Source organism: Etheostoma spectabile, chromosome 20 (genome assembly GCF_008692095.1).
Source record: "Etheostoma spectabile isolate EspeVRDwgs_2016 chromosome 20, UIUC_Espe_1.0, whole genome shotgun sequence".
Classification (NCBI taxonomy): Eukaryota; Metazoa; Chordata; class Actinopteri; order Perciformes; family Percidae; genus Etheostoma; species Etheostoma spectabile.
The window spans coordinates 7993415-8011970 of record NC_045752.1 but is presented as its reverse complement, the minus strand read 5'-3'; the positions used below and the strand labels follow the sequence as shown (position 1 = coordinate 8011970).

Sequence of the window (18556 nt, the reverse complement as noted above, 5' to 3'; positions counted from 1 at the left end):
AACAGTTGCTGCCTGGTTGTCAGCGCTGGGGACGCGTGATGTCACCTCCGCTGCGCTCACAGCCACAGCACCAGTTTGGAAAAGTCCGTTTTTTACGATTTGACAAGCTAACGTGAAAACAATTTTCGCGTAAATCCCCGGTAATCGTTAGCTAATTAGTTCACACCAGTAGCCTACTGTTACTATTGTTAGATGCATTGAGCGGAACTGAGTTTGCGGTGCACAAGAATTTTAGCGACGCCGGCCAGCTGCCCTACTCGTCTTGCATGTTTAGTTTACAATTAGTTTGGACTTCAATGCCACTAGAGACCAGTTGAAAGGCAGCTAAACCTAGTATACTTTAAATTAATGTTGGAGTGAAAGAAACTAGAATTGGTGAAGGCTCAAGTCGCTCTCCATTAGTTTTACAATTTAACTGCATTCTTAGGGCAGCCATATGTCCTCCCCACGTTGTTTATGCACGTGAAAAGGAAAGCCCGACAATTGACCTACATTGGCTTCATGATTGCCTTTGGTAGTTATATTAAATAAAGTGTTTTTACTGCGGTATTTTAAAAAATTTATGACACCAGTCAACATAGTCCTGCATTTGCACGATAATCGGATAGTGCCGATGAGACAGAGACGGGATCTTAGAATTAGATGATGGTGATGGTGTTTTACAACATCCTGTTTCACGTTACATCGACATTTGACGCCTTGTCACCTCAAAATGAAAAGCTTCACAAGTTAGCTTTGCCAAGGTATTTAAATTGTAGGCTACTGACCAATTCTGAAATCAATCGGGTTTTATCTTTAGCGGTTTATTAAAAGTGTGGAAATGGTCAACAACATACCAAAAATGCAATTTCAATTCAAAATGGCTGACTTCCTGTTGCATTTGGGATTTGGCTCTAAGAGGCTTTTTTGCAAGTCAAGACCCGATACATATGCTTACCAAATGTCATTCATCTAGGTAGAACTCATGGCAGGGGCTACTTTTATGAAAATTTGTAGGGGTCAATATCAGGCCAATTTACCACCACCAAGCCAGAGAACCCCATCATAAGGAAACATTTTACCACTTCTGTGATTTCCAAGTGTGCAGTTTCATAACTTTTCCAGCATGTTTAGGCCCCCAAATTTGCGATTCATTTGAACTAAGATAAATAGATCAATTTCAATAGGTCTTTTGCTGACCAACGATGTGCTCGGGCCCTAATGAGTAGTTTCAAAAACAGACGTGGTGCAAATCTGAATCAAACACCAGCCAATTAATAGCAGAGCATTTGCACTGCATGAAGATGTTAACCAAAGACTAAGACACAGATAGAAATCAAAAACTTTATTACAAAAATAAGTTACACTCACCTCCATTTTACAGTATAAAACAATTTATTTGCAGGAATGCAAAAAACGTTGTTGGCCACCAACAATAGTTTAAAACTGCTAACATCTTTTTTTTTTCTCAAAAGGTGGTTATGATTTTATTGAGGGAGTTAACTGTATAGAAAACTGGGATTGAAGAGCAGTTTCCTTTATGCTATACCCGGGAAACGGAAATCCTTCACTGCAGTATCCCTTCTACCACTATGTGACTGATCCCTCACTAAATCACAGCAGCTAACATTAGGCACACATGCTCACTTGGCAATATGGCAATTCAGTCATCCAAGATTAACTTGAAAAATCTTTACAAAGTTGCTGTCTTTGGAGCTGGGAAGGGATCAATCAAGATTAACATGATGTTATATGATAAAGACTGGATTAGGTTGTTTTACATGATGTTTGAAAATGTATTGGTATCAATATAAAAACAAACCCACTGGAATACAGTGGCACAAAAGGGACACTGCAGGGCTTTATTTTTGTTTATTTCTTTTAATCAAAGGCAGTTGGATGCCTGTGATCTTGAAGCCTTTACAAAAGTAACATTTTATCCGAAAAACTATACAACCAGTAACTACATACTCTGAAGAAGCAAGGCAGCTAATTCAGTTCAAAATAGGACAAAAGCAGGGCTTGTTCAGACTCATCATATGAGATTGTTTTGCATGCCCAGTTTGACTGTTTGCAGTGTCAGAGCTGCAGCTAAAATGACTATTACATTAAGTACATTGTTTTCCCGCTGCAGCTCTTGTGCATATTTTGTATGAAAACAAGCCCTGCTTTCATCAATATAGTTTCCCTATTTACAGTACAGGCCGGGTAGTTTAGTCCTCTGTACTGAGGTAGTCAACCAACCCTTTAAAGACAAGTTCTGAAAAGAACCACTTTCATGGAATGCCTGACTTATCCATGCCAGGTGGGTACACCCTAAAAACCTGCAAATGTTCTCCGTCAAACATCCAGATCAAACGATTAAGAACATGGATATTCCGACAATAAAAATTGCGATTAGCACAAAAATATACAATAGCATCAAGCTCCTTTGAGCCACTTCAAACCCAAGAACTTAAAAAAGTGCAATTTCTTCAATAATTATTTAAAAATGGCATGTTCAGGGACAGGGAAGGGGTAGATTGTAAGGGCAATACATAGGGCCCTGGAAATCAGGGATGGGTACAAGGGCTTGGGGCAAAGAGGCTGTGGCGAGTATTTAGAATCCTCCGGTCATCTTTTTAAGGTGGCAGTTTCAGAAAGAAATATATATATAAAAAAAAAAAAAACATGGGGAGGGGAGATGCTTCTTCTGTAAGGCTGGAATATCATTGGACCTTTTGTCGTGCTCTTTTGTTTCAACATCCATTGCAGCTTACGGTGTAACCCCACACATCAAGTCAGTACCCACTGTGACAGGTCAGGACCGCCCTCGGCCCCGTTTCCCTGCTGGACCAATGAGAGGAAAGATAAAATTAGTACAGAATTTTGAAAAGAAAATCCAGATACCCATGCTGCACCCATCAATCAGCATACCGACAGACTAATGACATTCCACAAAATCTAAACTGAAGACAGTTTTGCCACTTGGAACTCAGATGACCTCCTTAAAAGTAAAGCATGTTGCGAATGACCTTTGTTGGCAAACAAACTGACTGGCTGGCTACTCTGAAAGATGACACCGGTTAGGGATTAGTTAGGAGGCCAAAAAGCAGGTGTAACTTTAACAGGTGAAACTCAAGACCATCAATACCTGCGCTGTAGGTAACCCTCAACTGTCCCTCTTTACAGCTGCTTTCATTTGATAATCTTTTATACAAGGCATTCCTCTGAACTAGGTGTTTTGATAACTGACCCACACAGAAATTATGCAGACACCAAGACTAAGCTCAGTAGACGTTTTTCTTGCAATATTCAAGACTTGGGAAAGAAAAAAAACTCAAAAAAGGCTTACTCTAGACAGCCACATTGCAAGTTATTTTTTTATAGTGAACAGTAATTATCTGTATTAATCCGAACCATTTTATTTGACCCACTTTGAAACTGCATCACACAGAAAAGTTGAAGTTTACCTCTGCTTGTTCCAGGGCCCCCTCGCTGGGTGAAGCTCACTCGACCCCTCGGCGTGACGCCACCGCGGCCCCTGGTCTGACTAGCACCGCCACGGATTCCTCCCCTCGCTCCTCGTACTCTCCCAGACCCCTGGAAGTCATCATAGCCGTAGTACGGGTCATCGTACCCGCCCCGGTAATTGTGGTAGTCGTATCCATAGTAATCGTAATAGTCTTCATAGCCATAATAGTCAGGGGGGTACGAGTAACCTCCGCGCCCGCCTCGGCCCCTGCCTCTCGTGGGTGGTGGCATGTGGGGAGGCCCGTAATAATAGTATTCGTCATACCTAAAATGATAGACTCAACTTAAAAATGGCATCCTGCTTTATATCAAAATATTAATTTGATAACGGAATGAGTAAAAGGTCACAGGTTTGAGTTTTATTGTTCCCTCTTACATGTGTGTTTTAGCGGCTTGTCTCTGGGCTTTGCGCTCTTTTCTCTTCTGATCAGGGGGCTTGGCAAAGACGATTTCAATATGCTCTCCCTCGAGGTCTTTGCCGTTGAGATCAGCCAAAGCCTGAGAAATACCAAGATAATAAAAAAATTTTTTTTACTGCACTTACAAACTTAAATTTAAGCTCATGATAAAAGGTCTTCTAGGTTAGTCCAGTGTCTAAGTTTATTTTTGCATCCATACCTTCACAGCACCATCTCTTTCTTCGAAGTGGATGAAGGCATAGTCTTTCAATTTTTTCACTCGCTCCAGCTTGCCAAACTGACTGAAGGCCTTTTCAAGTATCTCCTCTGTAACAGTGCTTGCTAAGTTCCTCACAAACAGCACTTTGACCTGGTAATGGAAGGTTAAATTTATTAGCAGAAAAAAGTAAAAAATAACTGCAGCAGCCAATCACAGAAAGAAAACACATGTTGGTCACATATACACATAGCAGTATGCTAATGACTTCTGGCCCTGTGCCTTACCTTGGCCATGACCTCTGGGTCTGGGTCCTCGATAGGATCAGCCCACTCCACGGTGACCACATTACCCCACACCTTCACCTTGCCGCTCATCAGCCGGCGGCGGGCCTGAGCCGCTGTTTTGTGGTCTTCATACTCCAGGAAGCAGAAGCCCCGATTCTTCTTCTTGTCATCCGGCTGGTGGTACAATATGACATCATTTAGACCCTCTGTAGAAACAAGAAACGGGAGAGAAGTGGAGAAAAGGCAGCAGGGTGTTAACTGCATCTATTCAACAGAAAATACCATTACATCAATGGCCTACCTACGATCTCGAGACATCAAATCACCCTTCAGAAACAAAACATGTAAAAAATTGACTATGTTTAATGTCCAATCAGATCTTAGCGGTAAACCATCATAGTAACGTAAGTAACTCCAGCATGGTAATGAGGTCATCATCTGGACACAAACAAGAAATGCTTCAAACAAACCAAGATTTGTACAGAGTACAGACATAAAAGTTGTGTATATATGTAAATGTAGGCATGAAGTTTTAGAATAAATACTACACAGAAAATTATATGGAAAGCGAAATCACAGGATGGTGCTGACTCACCTGTGACTTTTGCAAATTCTTCAACAATTTGATCTTTTGTTTTACTCTTGGGAATGGAGCCAACAAACAGTCTATTATTGGCCACAGAGATGCACACACCGATGTGTTTACCCGGTCGAATTTCATTGTTGTTGCACTGAGGAATTATGGAGGATATTGTAAGTAAGAAAAAAATAAAAACAGTATAATTTTGTCAACAAGTAAGCGGTTTTAACAAACAATTCCATCAGACCCTCCCCTGGTTTTCTGGTCATACTTGCAGTAAACGTACCAATTTGACAGCCTGCTGTGCAGCTTCTTTAGTGCAGAAAGTGACAAAGGCGTAGCCTCTGTTCAGGCCACTGAGGGGATCCATCATCAGGCGCAAGTCCCAGATGGGGCCAGCTTTCTCAAACAGCGGAACCAGCTCATCCTCAAAGAGGTCTCTGGGGATTTTACCTACAAATATCTGCCAGGTTGAGAGTAAAGAAAAATATGGTGGATTGGAGCAACACTTTAATTTGACACATCGTGTTAAAGCATTAGGGCTGTAACGATATGGAAAATAACACCAAAATCACGACACTCAGCTCCACGAACGCGTGTCGGCAGTGAGAAGGCAGAATCGCGACTTACCCCTTCCCATCCAGATCCAATGCTAACACATCTTTAAATTACTATTGATCCTTTTAGTGCCTTATTCCTGTTTTGTCTGGTAAATTTAGCTAACTGTAAAGACGGATAAAAGTGTAAGGGGGGGCATCAGTAACGCTAACTGAGGTGTAACATTACAAATAAGACACTGTTCTGACTCGAGTGTTTGCCGAAGGTTCAGTAAACTGCTGTTAGCATCCTTGGCACCGGTGTTAAGTGCTGACCGGGATGGCTGCTAGCTGGCAGGGGGCTGACTGTGGATGTGTCCACATGGCTGTTGTCTCATCCCAACTGAAGCCTTGCAGCACCGGGAGACTGAGGCAGAAGACCCGTGTGCTAGCTAGCTAAATTACCATTAGATTAGTCCATTTATACAGTTAACATTACCGATGAATTTGTTGGTTAGCCCAGAGTTGTTAACCGTGGTCAAAATAATCATACTAAAAATAAGAGCGTGCTGAACGGTGTCGTAATATTATGTTACCCACCAAGAATTTACATTAGCTACTTGTCAACCAGCACCTCTTACTGTAGGCGAAGCACTTTTCCTTTTCGTTACCACTACAGTGTGGAAGCGGAATTGTCCATTACTGTTACCATTAGTCTCATTCCAACGAGTTAATTAACTACTGAAACAATTTTGTAAACATTTTTTTAAGGTACAAAACAATCTTTGGTGTGTGATTGATCGATATTGAAAATCAATCAATAAATAAGGTATCTGTTGTATAACTGTGTTGCAAAATGAGATTTAATCCATGACAAAGCAATGCCATGTAGCAGAAAAAAAAGTTGTATTATGTTTACTAAGAACCCCCAAAATAAAAAAAAAGGAATCAAGGTTTGTATTGAATCAAAAAAAAGGTATCCAGTCAGCTCTTAGCGGTAAACTATCAGTGTAACCATGGTTACTATAGAACATAAGAGTTTCATCATTTGGACACCGTTTGCAAATTATGGGTAAAGTGCATTCAGGTTTCAACCACCAACTCAGTAAGTAAATACAATACAAGTGCATTGTTTTGGCATCTTTATGCTTGAAATGAGAATTCCGGTTGATTCCAAAACCTAGCTCTGTTTGGAAATTTGGAAGCCTGTTAGTAGAGAGAAAATTAAAAACAATCAGTGCTGCCTACACCATGTTTTCCTCCTGCTGGTGTTAGCACCCAACAGACTTCAACAGGGCAAGTTTTAAACATGTTTTTAGCCTCTTAACATGTTCAAAATGCCATTACAAGTGTTTAGCCATGTGCAGTGCTTCCTTCCAGAGGGAACACTGAATAGGAATGCTGTAGATGTGAAAGAAATGCACGAAAGTTGTGCTAATTCAGTTAAGTTTAGTTCCGGAGATGGCGGTTAGAGTGCTTTGACCGGCTACAAACTCCAACACAGAAAAGAGATGAAACAAAAATATGTAGGCTATAAATGTAATGATTAAATTAGGTAGTGTCTCCAAACTTACCTTAATTATAACTTGTGTCCTGCTAGTTGTACTACAGCACTTTTTAAAAATACGCATATGCTTATTTTTGAAAATATGGTTTGTATCTCTTTTCGGTGTTGTAGTTTGTAGACTGTCCCGAAGCACTCCTTGCAGTATCAACACAGGAACTGAACACAGCTGAATTAGCAGAATTTTCATGCATTTCTTTCACATCTACTGCAGTCATAATCCATGTGTTCACTCGAAAACAATCACTTCACATGGCTAGGCATTTTTAATGTTATTTTGAATATGTTTAGAGGCTAAAAACATGTTTAGAACTTGACCTGTTTAAGCCTGTTGGGTGCCAACGCAAGCAGGAGGAGAACACTGTAGGCAACACCGATTTTTTCCCATCTCTGACAGCACTCCAAATTTACAAACAGAGCTACATGTTGGAATCGACCGGAATTCTTCTTTAATGAACTGTTTAACTCAAAAAGGTGAAATGTTCTGTACCTCTGTACCGATAGTGGGCTGTACCCCTGAGTGAGCAGACTCTGGTGGGGGACCTCCATACTTCCTCTGGCCTGTTGTCACATCAAGTGTGTAGCCAGTCCTCTCCAGCAAAGCCTGATCATAAGAAAACATGAAAAATGAAGGATACTGTTTGACAGTAAGATTTATATTTTTTTTTTAAAAAGCACATTTTGGGAAAGCACATTTAAAGCATGCAAGAAAGAACCCCAAAAATAAAAATCTAAATTTGATTGAGTCTTATATGGTTACAGAGAGTAACTATACTCTCCACTTTATTAGGAACACCTGTTCACCTGCTAGTGAATGCAAATATCTAATCCGAAACTGCTGATCTACTGGGATTTTCACGCACACCCATCTGTAGTTTGACAAAGAATGGCCCGAAAAAGAAAACATCCAATGAGCAACTGATCTTTGAGTGAAAATGCCTTGTTGATAGTAGAAGTAAGAGGAGAATGGCCAGACTGGTTCTAGCTGACTGAAAGGCAACAGTAACTCAAATAGTACTCATTACAACTGAGGTATGCAAAAGAGCATCTCGACACAACAGGTCAAACATCTTGAAGCAGATGGGCTACCGCAGCATAAGAGGCTACAGTTGGCACCGGCTCTCCAAAGTGGACACTAAAAGATCAGAAAAACCTTGCCGTGTTTGACGAGTCTCGATTTCTGCTGCAACATTTAGGACTGTAACGATATGCAATATCAAACTGAAATTGCAACACTCAGATCTAGAAACATGTGAGAAGGCAGAATCGCAACACAGCCCTTCCAACTGCCTGTTATCTTTCCCGTTCAGATTCAACACTACCACAACTTTAAAATACGATTAGTCGTTTTGGTAACGTATCCCCATTTGGCGTGCACAAACACAGTTAACGCTAACGGAGGTGTAACGTTGTGAACGCCCGCTGCTCTGAATCGAGTGTATGGGTCTGTTTGCCGACGGTTCAGTAAACTGCTGTTAGCACCGAAGTTAAGTGTTGACCGGGTTTTGATTGCTGTAATGATGGTGCCTGGCTGCACACTGACTATGGATGTGTCCCCAGAGCTGTTGTCAGTGTTCATTCAGACTGAAGCCTTGCAGCAACGAAAGAGTGAGGCAGGCAGACAGTCGGGAGTGTGCTAGTTGGCTAAATTACTATTAGATTAGTTGTCTATCTATAAAGTTATTACTGATGAATTTGTGGGTTAACCCAAAGTAGTTACCCATGGTCTAAACAATCATACTAAAAATAACTGAGCTTGTTGAACAATCTTATGTTAACCAAGAATGAGCTAACGTTGTAGACCAAGCATTAGCCATTTGTCAACCTGCACCTTTATAGTAGGCTTACCTTAAAGGGGCGCTGCGCAGTTTTGGCCATTTCTTCACCGTTTTCTGCTGGCAGGTTTTTCTATAAAGCTCGCCCTACAGCTTTGGAATAGATCACTGGCAGCTCCTATGTTCACTTGTGTTTGACTCCTCGATTGGTCAGTCTGCCATTTCCTTTCTCTATTCGTCTGACAATGCTTTCCTAGCTTTCTGCGGGCTCAGCCGTGACGATAGTGTTAAAAAAAAAAAAAAAAAAAAAACAAAATCTTCCATCGCCACCTTGTTAGCCGTTTCCTGAATGGGCGTATGTGGGCAGTGCCGTCAAGCAATTTGTTACATCGCGAGACCTGATTTCACGCAATACTTCCTGATGCTGAGTCCGGCAACTCGCGGCCAAACGGGTGGTTATTCCACTCACAGGCGCTGGGGGGAGCCAAACGACCACCATTCACTCGAAAAAATTCATAACATCACACCACCACTCCAATGACTCCGAAGCTGAACAATTGAGGCAAATTAAGCTTATATATATATATTATATATATAATATTATTATATATATATATATATATATATATATATATATATAATATGAAAAAAAAAGCTAATTTGCCTCAATGTTCAGCTCGGAGTCATTGGAGTGGTGGTGGGGAATGGTTATGAATTTTTTCCGAGTGTAAAATTAAGCTTATATATTATATTATATATATATGAAAAAGGCTATTTGCCTCAATTGTTCAGCTTCGGAGGCCATGGAGTGGTGGTGGTGGAATGGTTATGAATTTTTTTCGAGTGTAATGGTGTAAATTTGCCCAAAGAATCAAGGTTTGTATGAAATTGTGGGTCGAAAATCATGAATCATGGGTTTGGTGCATCGTTACAGATGGTAGGGTCAGAATATGGCATTAACGTGAAAGCATGGCTCTATTCTGCCTTGTATCAACAGTTCTAGTTGGTGGTGGTGTAATGGTGTGTAGCGGGAAAACTTATTGTGGCAGACTTTAGGCCCCTTTGTACCAAGTTTGCATTGTTTAAACATGACAGCCTACCTGGGTATTATTACTGACCATGTCCATTCTTTTATGACCACAGCGTACCCATCTTCTAATGGCTACATCCAGCATGATAACGTGCCATGTCACAAAGCTCAACTCCTCTCAAACTGGTTTCTTGAACATGAGTTCACTGTACTCGCTTTGCCCCTACAATCATCAGATCTCAATACAATAAAGCACCCTTGGAATGTGGGGAAATGCGAGAATTGCGTCATGGATGCCGACAGTGGACAAATCTGCAGCAACTGCGTGATGCAGTCATGTCAATGTGGTCCAAAATCTGAGGAATGTTGCTAGCACCTTTTTGAATCTATGATAATTTTAGCAGTTCTGAAGTCAAAAGGGGGTCCAACCTGTTAACAAGGTGTACCTAATAAAGTGGCTGGTGAATGTATATTTCCACACACATTGCTTTAGCATTCCCACATTTTGTCTCAAGCATTAAAAACAAACAGACAACTGAATCTGAATTTAGGATTAGTTCTTACTTTGATTTTAGCTTCATCTGGTCCTTTATTGGTATCTGACACTTTGGTCCCTTGTTTCTCTCTCTGTCTGTACGTCTTCATCACGCCACAAAGAAAGGCACTTTTGTTCTGGGGGGGGGGGAGAAAAACTTCGTACTATCAAATGAATATGTAAATAAATCATTAAGACATCTTCGGATTGACAAAATTAATGTTAGATGACAATGAAAATCTTTCTTGTACATCAGCTATTGTAGTACCACAATTCCACTACAGACCACTATACATCCTACTGCACAGAGGAAAATCATCCACATTGTATGAAGGCATCAGAAATGACAGATTTAAGCTCTCTAAACCAGTAGTTCTCAAACTTTTCTCAATGTACCCCTTTGAAATATTTTTTTAAGCCAAGTACCCACTGACCAGGGAAAAACCTTTTTGGCAGAAAAAGGGCAATATGAAGAAGTAAGTAAAGTTTATTTGTATAGCACCTTGTACAGATAAAAGTCATAAAGTTCTTCACGATAAAATCTGATTCAAATTAAAAGGACATTTAAATACAAAATACAGCCATAAAAACCCCTCTACTAACTAAAAACCTGCTTGAACAGCAGAGCCTTCAATTGCTTTTTAAAAGATTCAACTGAATTCACAATGCAGAGAGGGAGGCAACTACAAGTACTACAACACTGCACCATCAGTGTTGGCTTTACTAAATAACATTGTAACTGAAAATCAAATGCTTTTAAAAATGTTTAGAATCCATCACTTATTTATTAAAGCACCATTCATAGTATATTTTTTTTTAAATAAAATGAATGTGCCCTGCAGTACTCCAAAGTACCCCTAGGGGTATGCATACCCACATTTCAGAAACGCTGAGCGGTGCCACATGCATACCTGAACATGTGAGAGGTCGCTGTCCTTAAATTGCAAGAGGACTTGCAGAGCACCTTCCTCGTTGAATTCTTTTAGCGCTTCAATTGCTCGATCATCTAAGTCACTGTGTGACACCAAACCTGGAGGAAGGGGGCGGGGAGAACAGAGAAATGATGAACTACTAACAAGAAAGTGAAAAAGTTGTCATTACTAACTTCCTATTTAAAACAAAAGAAAGGATCAAAGAAATATTTGCGAGCGTGTAATTTTGCAACGAATATTATTTACAACGTAGCGGATAAATAAAGATTGCTAACGTTGGGAGGAGCAGGAGCAGCTTAATCTAAATGGAGCTGTATTCAGTAGTCAGGCTGCACTTTACTTCCCAATCAGCAACAAGATTTTGCAAAACTAATCACAACAGATGTGACAGTGCAACTCGATATGCCAGTGGTCCTCTATACTGTGACTGGGAGTTACTAATGAGCCAGTCTGCATTCTCCTCTGGGGTTGTCACCTGTCCCAGGCAGCTACACACCAGACAGCTGCTGCCATTGTTTCTGTCCCATCTGGCTGAAAAGGCCAGACCAGTACCTTTCTAGATCTGACCAACCAAACAAGTCCTAAAATGACCCCAAAACTTTGTCACTGCAGTTTGCCCCATACAAACTGGTAAAAATCTGACCAGAGCAACAGGGATCTAAGTTGTGACTGACATACTTACACCAGTTTGTCCCTCTGCAATAATTTTATAGGATGCACAGAAACTTCATGAATGGAGAGACAGGCTCACCAAGACACTCCCAGGGAGAAGATAATTTTTTCGCCCTGACACCAGTGATCATGCAACCATATTGGGAATGCAAATGCTGCAATTATTTACACATTTTCACACTGTTAAATTGTAATTATTTTGAAGCACTGCAGTACCCATTTTGGTAGGAAACCACAAAAAGTTGCTTCATCCCAATTTCCCCCATTCAAAAGGTGATAAAATGACAGTACATGCAAGAAATTGATAAACAAAAATGTGCATATTTGATATGCAAGTATATTCATTGTGCCTTACCTGCTATGTAAATTTCATCTAGTTTTTCAGCAACTTTCTGTGGTAAACCAGCTTCTAATAAAGTCTGGAAGTGCTCAGAATGGGTAACTGCAGCAGAGGTGTCCATTGGTTCTTCTGGACCATTTCCATTAATATGTTCTGTGGCCATGTCTCCAGAAATCTGTGTAAATGCAATGAGCCAAATTAATCCTGGGTCAAGGGCAAGACTTGGGATGGGTTCAGAAAAGTGTAAAGTCTCAGACTTATCGGGGAAATAATTTTTAAAAACAAAAACATGGTTTGGCCATTTATGATCTTAGATACAGTGACCTTTGTATTAATAGGCACAAATTATCAATAAACAGGAAGTTTTGATGTGAGCAAACAAGTTGTCATGGTTGTGTGGTCCTGTACAGTCTGGAGACTTTACACTATCCTGACATAACATTTGCAGCTCTCAGCTTGCATTAGGTAGAAGCCCAGAAACGTGTATGTGTAAGCATTTGACAGCTGTTGGAATATTGCACGCAGGACAGACATTGCACATACCAAATAGCCCACAGAAATCAATTGAATGACACATTGCACAACAACAACAAACAATACTGGGTTTGTGTCTATGTGGCAGTATTTTCCATTCTGGTTTGTTCTGGGTTAAGAAGTTTTTGCAAATGGTGCCAAGTTTACTTGTTAAGTCTGTATCACAGCCCTCATCACTGCTGGTGTAGACGCCTTGTCTGCTTTGGTCTCTAAATTACATGTTAACTTACCTTCTCACTGCTGACTTCAGCACAGGCTAGATAGCTGATACACGTGTTCCATCAGAGAGTAAGCCCTTGTTTCCGGTAGCTGACCAATGAGCAAGTATGCACCCTTTAGCATTTTGCTTCTTGACACTGATATTGTGACACTAAGCTAACTTACATTGTTACGTTAATGGACAACTCAACAATTACGTCCCATCAGTTTGAAACGACAGATAGGCATGAATGTATGCAAACAGCAATTTAACTGCTCTCTGGTCACATTACCAACGTTATATCCGGCAACGCTGGTCTGAGTAAAACGTGGACGGCAATCATAACTTAGCTAATCTTACCCTTTATCCCTATCTAATATATCAGCATCTGAAGATATCTTGCAACTGATCTCGTGAAGTTAGTGACTGTTAATTTCATTATATAGGTAAACACGTGCTTTGTCTGGTTTAAAACATTTTTGCAACGTTGAAAGTAGCTAACGTTAGCTAACATTAAACCCCTGGTGCAAATCAATCTTGGAATTTTAAGATTTAATGTTAACAAATCTCGGTAATACGTTTTTAACCGACGTTGATGGTAACGTTAGATTTAGCGGGGAGGAACTGACTCGCACACGTTGAGGCTAACATTAGCTAGCGGGCTAGTTTGCACAGCTAGCTAGCTAATGTTACAGCAACCAAGCTAACAAGGGACCTCCGTCGGGTCAATAACATTATGCGCTAGTATGCATATGCATTTAATATCATAAGTTTGTAGGCAATGAGTATGTCAGGTTAGTCCGGTAGTAACGCAACATTGCAAATTCTTGCCAAGATAACTGGCTTTTACCACCTAGCTTCTGTTAGCATTCGATGACAATGAGCATGTCATTTCCATGATCTGTCAAAATAAGCTAGCATGCTAATTCGAAAGGAATTTCAATGAGGCCATTGTTACAACGTCATTTGTTGGTACGGACTTCATCAATTGACAAAGTATGGCTTTTAAAATTAACTGGATTTAACGAGGCCTTGAGAGCTAGAGGTTTAGCCTGCTAGATGCGTGGTTTGTCAACGTGCCGCCATATAGGAAGAGTCCATTTTCAAAAAGCCGGTCTGGAGAACTCGTTCCCAACCACCACCAGTTTCCACATTGTTTGAAACAGCGCCGCACGATTCAGACTTTTTAGCAATCAATTAAGCAACAATTACGTGACAAAATAGTAGCAGTCGCCCTACCTGCCGCTGGATCACCAACGTGTATGGTGTTGATTATTTAGGAAGATAAATGTGATATTTAAAAGACAAAAAAAGTGTAAAACTCCCGGCACTGATCCGGCTTCAGTCATTCACTCTTGATGATGTAAAATGGCTGCCACGTTCACGCCTCGAGTTTTGTCTCGTCGATGGGGTTTCTTGGACATCCCTGCACGGGCTTGCCTTGTATGCATTTGCCATAGACAGTAAAAAGAGTAGCAGGTCATTCAAAGCATCCATCATAATTATCGTACTAGCCACGAGTAATTTCAACAGTAACGTTTATGTGACTGATACAATTGTTGGCTAATAGAACAGTTAAAAGCATAGCTACAAAAACAAAACAACAAAAGCCACAAACTATGAACTTCAATACAAAAGTGGCAATAAAGAAATAAAACAAGCAATAAGCCTATAGCCTACAACGAAATAAATTAGGCTAACATTAATAATTTAGGCTACTAATAATCTAAGGATAACAGATGTTAAAATGGTCAGTATTCCCAGACAAAATGTTATCAGATGCCAGTTGGATACATCTGAAACTACTGTATGTTTGACCTTAACAGACACTTACTGAGTATTATAGGAGTGTTTGACTGAAAAGTATTGAGGTAGATCCCACTTTCCACCACACAGTGTCACTCTTCTCATTGACTGCACGTTAATCTGCCTCATGAACAAAAGAATAGGACAGTGTGTGTGTGTGTGTGTGTGTGTGTGTGTGTGTGTGTGTGTGTGTGTGTGTGTAGAAAACTAGGCTATATAATTACTGTATTTTATTGATACAACACAACATAAGGGGCAAGGGTTTGCACTACCGAAGAGTATTAAGTATTTATAAAAAAATGTTTTTATTAATTTTGAAAAATATTCTCTGTGACATGATAGGAAAGGAAAGTTGTAGTTGTCATTGTGCATGCATTGCAACATGAATCAGATTTAACCGCTATTGTGTCTATGTTTGTTGCAAATAAAGTAGTTTGTAAAACAACGTTATTTATTGTAAACATCATACTATGGTAACTGCAAATTGTCAAATTCCACTTTGGGGTAAGATTTTAAGTTACAATTTTTGGGTTCACAAAATTGTGACAGTCCAAGGTTAATACATGACTTACTATCAGTAATTACCATTTGAAGATTACTTGTGTCAGTGTTGCCAATACTTTCAAATACATTGCTGTGACAACACAATGGTATGAATTTGGCATGGGCAATCTGCTATACAATAAGTTTATTGCTCTGAAGGCTCTTTAGAGAGCAAACATAGCTCAGACAGATCTTTTATAAACAATTGGTACAGAATGTTTGGCATTGAGCCTTAAAACCAATAGGCAGCAGCCAAGACTGTAGAAGACATTTTCTGTTCGTTTTTTTAGGTATTAGCCAAAACTCTCTCTGCAGAATTAGTGACCCTAAACTGCAATAATAACATAAAAACTCAAATGAAGATCCAGTTTCTCAAGCCAGCATCATCATACATAGGTATTACCAAGATAATTAAGGTTCATGTTTTTTGAGGGTTTAAGAAGTAAACAAGGTCTTTTATTGGCATCAATATTGCCTCTTTAACCTAGAGTAAATATAGCATTACATATCAAACTGATATAGCTGTTGATGTTTGTTTTTCATTTCATTAATATGACCATCTTAGATATGCATGCTAATAAATCAATCTGGCTTTCTGTTTGTCTGTCTCTGACAATGTCTGCTTGTTTCAATTGATATACTTTGAGCCTCTGATGGCCAGCAGAGCCACTGTTTTATGGCTCTTGAATGAAATAAAGGACTTTAAGTCCCTACATGACAGACCTCTCATGCCACCGTGTGGAGAGAGTGTCCCAAGCAAAATGTCTGTCTCCTGAACAGCAAAAAAAGGATTTCTGAGATAGGTGAGCATGCCTGCATGATGTGAAATTGCTTAGATCAATTCTTAAAGTTACATGCAAAAATGGTGCTTTGCTTTTAGTTTATTTTATTCCGTCTTTTTGTTACTATCGTTTCACAACAGCTCAACATTGAGGGAAACATTTCCCAGAGAAACAAATAGATGGAATTTAATACCAAAAAGACTGTAACTTTGGAAGCTATGTACTTTATTTAATTAACTATGCAGAAGCCTAGCTTCAGATTAACATTTGTATATATTTTTGATCTCCTAACACGGCATCTTCTGGTTAGGGTTAGTTTATCAGATCAATATATAAACAGTATATACACTACCGTTCAAAAGTTTGGGGTCACATTGAAACTATCATTAGTTTTGAAGGAAAAGCACTGTACTTTTCAATGAAGATAACTTTAAACTAGTCTTAACTGAAGAAATACACTATACATTGCTAATGTGGTAAATGACTATTCTAGCTGCAAATGTCTGGTTTTTGGTGCAATATCTACATGGTGTATAGAGGCCCATTCCAGCACTATCACTCCAGTGTTCTAATGGTACAATGTGTTTGCTCATTGGCTCAGAAGGCTAATTGATGATTAGAAAACCCTTGTGCAATCATGTTCACACATCTGAAAACAGTTTAGGTCGTTACAGAAGTTACAAAACTGACCTTCCTTTAGCAGATTGAGTTTCTGGAGCATCACATTTGTGGGGTCAATTAAACGCTCAAAATGGCCAGAAAAGAGAACTTTCATCTGAAACTCGACAGTCTATTCTTGTCCTTAGAAATGAAGGCTATTCCATGCGAGACATTGCTAAGAAATTAAGATTTCATACAACGTGTGTACTACTCCCTTTAGAGGACAGCACAAACAGGCTCTAACAGAGTAGAAAAAGAAGTGGGAGGCCGCGTTGCACAACTGAGCAAGAAGATAAGTACATTAGAGTCTCTAGTTGAGAAACAGACGCCTCACAGGTCCCAACTGGCATCTTCATAAATAGTACCCGCAAAACACCAGTGTCATCATCTACAGTGAAGAGGCAGCTGCGGGATTCTGGGCTTCAGGGCAGAGTGGCAAAGAAAAAGCCATATCTGAGACTGGCCAATAAAAGAAAAAGATTAAGATGGGCAAAAGAACACAGACATTGGACAGAGGAAGACTGGAAAAAAGTGTTGTGGACGGATGAATCCAAGTTTGAGGTGTTTGGATCACAAAGAAGAACGTTTGTGAGATGCAGAACAAATGAAAAGATGCTGGAAGAATGCCTGACGCCATCTGTTAAGCATGGTGGAGGTAATATGATGGTCTGGGGTTGCTTTGGTGCTGGTAAGGTGGGAGATTTGTACAGGGTAAAAGGGATTCTGAATAAGGAAGGCTATCACTCCATTTTGCAACGCCATGCCATACCCAGTGGACAGCGCTTGATTGGAGCCAATTTCATCCTACAACAGGACAATGACCCTAAACACACCTCCAAATTGTGCAAGAACTATTTAGAGCAGAAGCAGGCAGCTGGTATTCTATCGGTAATGGAGTGGCCAGCGCAGTCACCAGATCTGAACCCCATTGAGCTGTTGTGGAGCGCTTGACCGATGGTACGCAAGAAGTGCCACCAACCAATCCAACTTGTGGGAGCTGCTTCTGGAAGCGTGGGGTGCAATTTCTCCAGATTACCTCAACAAATTAACAGCTAGAATGCCAAAGGTCTGCAATGCTGTAATTGCTGCAAATGGAGGATTCTTTGCGAAAGCAAAGTTTGATGTAAAAATAATCTTATTTCAATAAAATAATTATTTCTAACCTTGTCAATGTCTTGACTCATTTTCTATTCATTTCACAACGTATGGTGGTGACTAAGTGTGACTTTTCAGGAAAACACAAAATTGTTGGGGGACCCCAAACTTTGAACGGTAGTGTGGGTAGATAACACACACACCAAGGTCTCTTCCCTAAAACTCTTTAATTTAATTAATATTTTTAGTTGGCCCTCAGTTTTAGGAATGAGCCATGATCATATTCGGACTTGATGGGTTTACATCTTTATTCAATTGAATACACAAAATATTCTGATTAGCTTCATAGCCAAGAAAACCGATCTAAGCTGATAATGTAATTAGTTGTCTGGTGTCACCGACCTATTGATGCCAGGGCACCTTGGCTTTGAACTGAGCCTGACTAATAGAGCTGGGCGATATGGAGAAAATCTAATATCCCCATATTTTTGACCAAATACCTCAATATCAATACTGTTGCGATAGGGTTGACAATTGGTGCTTTCACAAAATATGCACACAATGAGATTTTTGATAAAT

General features: G+C 39.9%; 2 protein-coding genes across 4 annotated transcripts in view; one reads left to right on the top strand and one right to left on the bottom strand.

The window, feature by feature from the left end:
• Positions 1-1309: 1309 nt before the first annotated feature.
• Positions 1310-14526, bottom strand: LOC116670077 (heterogeneous nuclear ribonucleoprotein Q). Of its 3 annotated transcripts, none has more exons than XM_032500376.1 (12): positions 14331-14526; positions 12374-12533; positions 11326-11444; positions 10444-10551; positions 7565-7678; positions 5261-5437; positions 4990-5125; positions 4395-4600; positions 4111-4260; positions 3869-3990; positions 3432-3757; positions 1310-2808 (listed from the first exon to the last, which is right to left on the bottom strand). In XM_032500376.1, the coding sequence occupies exons 2-12, from the start codon at positions 12519-12521 to the stop codon at positions 2780-2782; spliced, it is 1635 nt and encodes a 544-aa protein (XP_032356267.1). In that variant the 5' UTR covers positions 12522-12533; positions 14331-14526; the 3' UTR covers positions 1310-2779. The 3 variants fall into 3 exon arrangements, with proteins under 3 accessions (XP_032356267.1, XP_032356268.1, XP_032356269.1); XM_032500377.1 differs by lacking the exon at positions 14331-14526 and adding an exon at positions 13123-13207; XM_032500378.1 differs by lacking the exon at positions 12374-12533 and having other exon boundaries at positions 14331-14493.
• cga (glycoprotein hormones, alpha polypeptide) overlaps positions 13118-18556 on the top strand; it is a 9218-nt gene continuing 3779 nt past the window's right edge. Inside the window, exon 1 of the mRNA XM_032500396.1 lies at positions 13118-13216. The gene's annotated coding sequence lies outside the window, so the exon portion shown is untranslated. The remainder of the gene's footprint in view (positions 13217-18556) is intronic.

Bases quoted from the DNA above. Each gene is read 5' to 3' on its own strand.
- LOC116670077 (XM_032500376.1), bottom strand. From the start codon at position 12,521: ATGGCCACAGAACATATTAATGGAAATGGTCCAGAAGAACCAATGGAC. The intron at 11,445-12,373 runs GTAAGGCACAAT...CCCTTCCTCCAG, and splicing joins AGATGAAATTTACATAGCAG to GTTTGGTGTCACACAGTGAC. The intron at 10,552-11,325 runs GTATGCATGTGG...CCCCCCCCCCAG, and splicing joins GCGACCTCTCACATGTTCAG to AACAAAAGTGCCTTTCTTTG.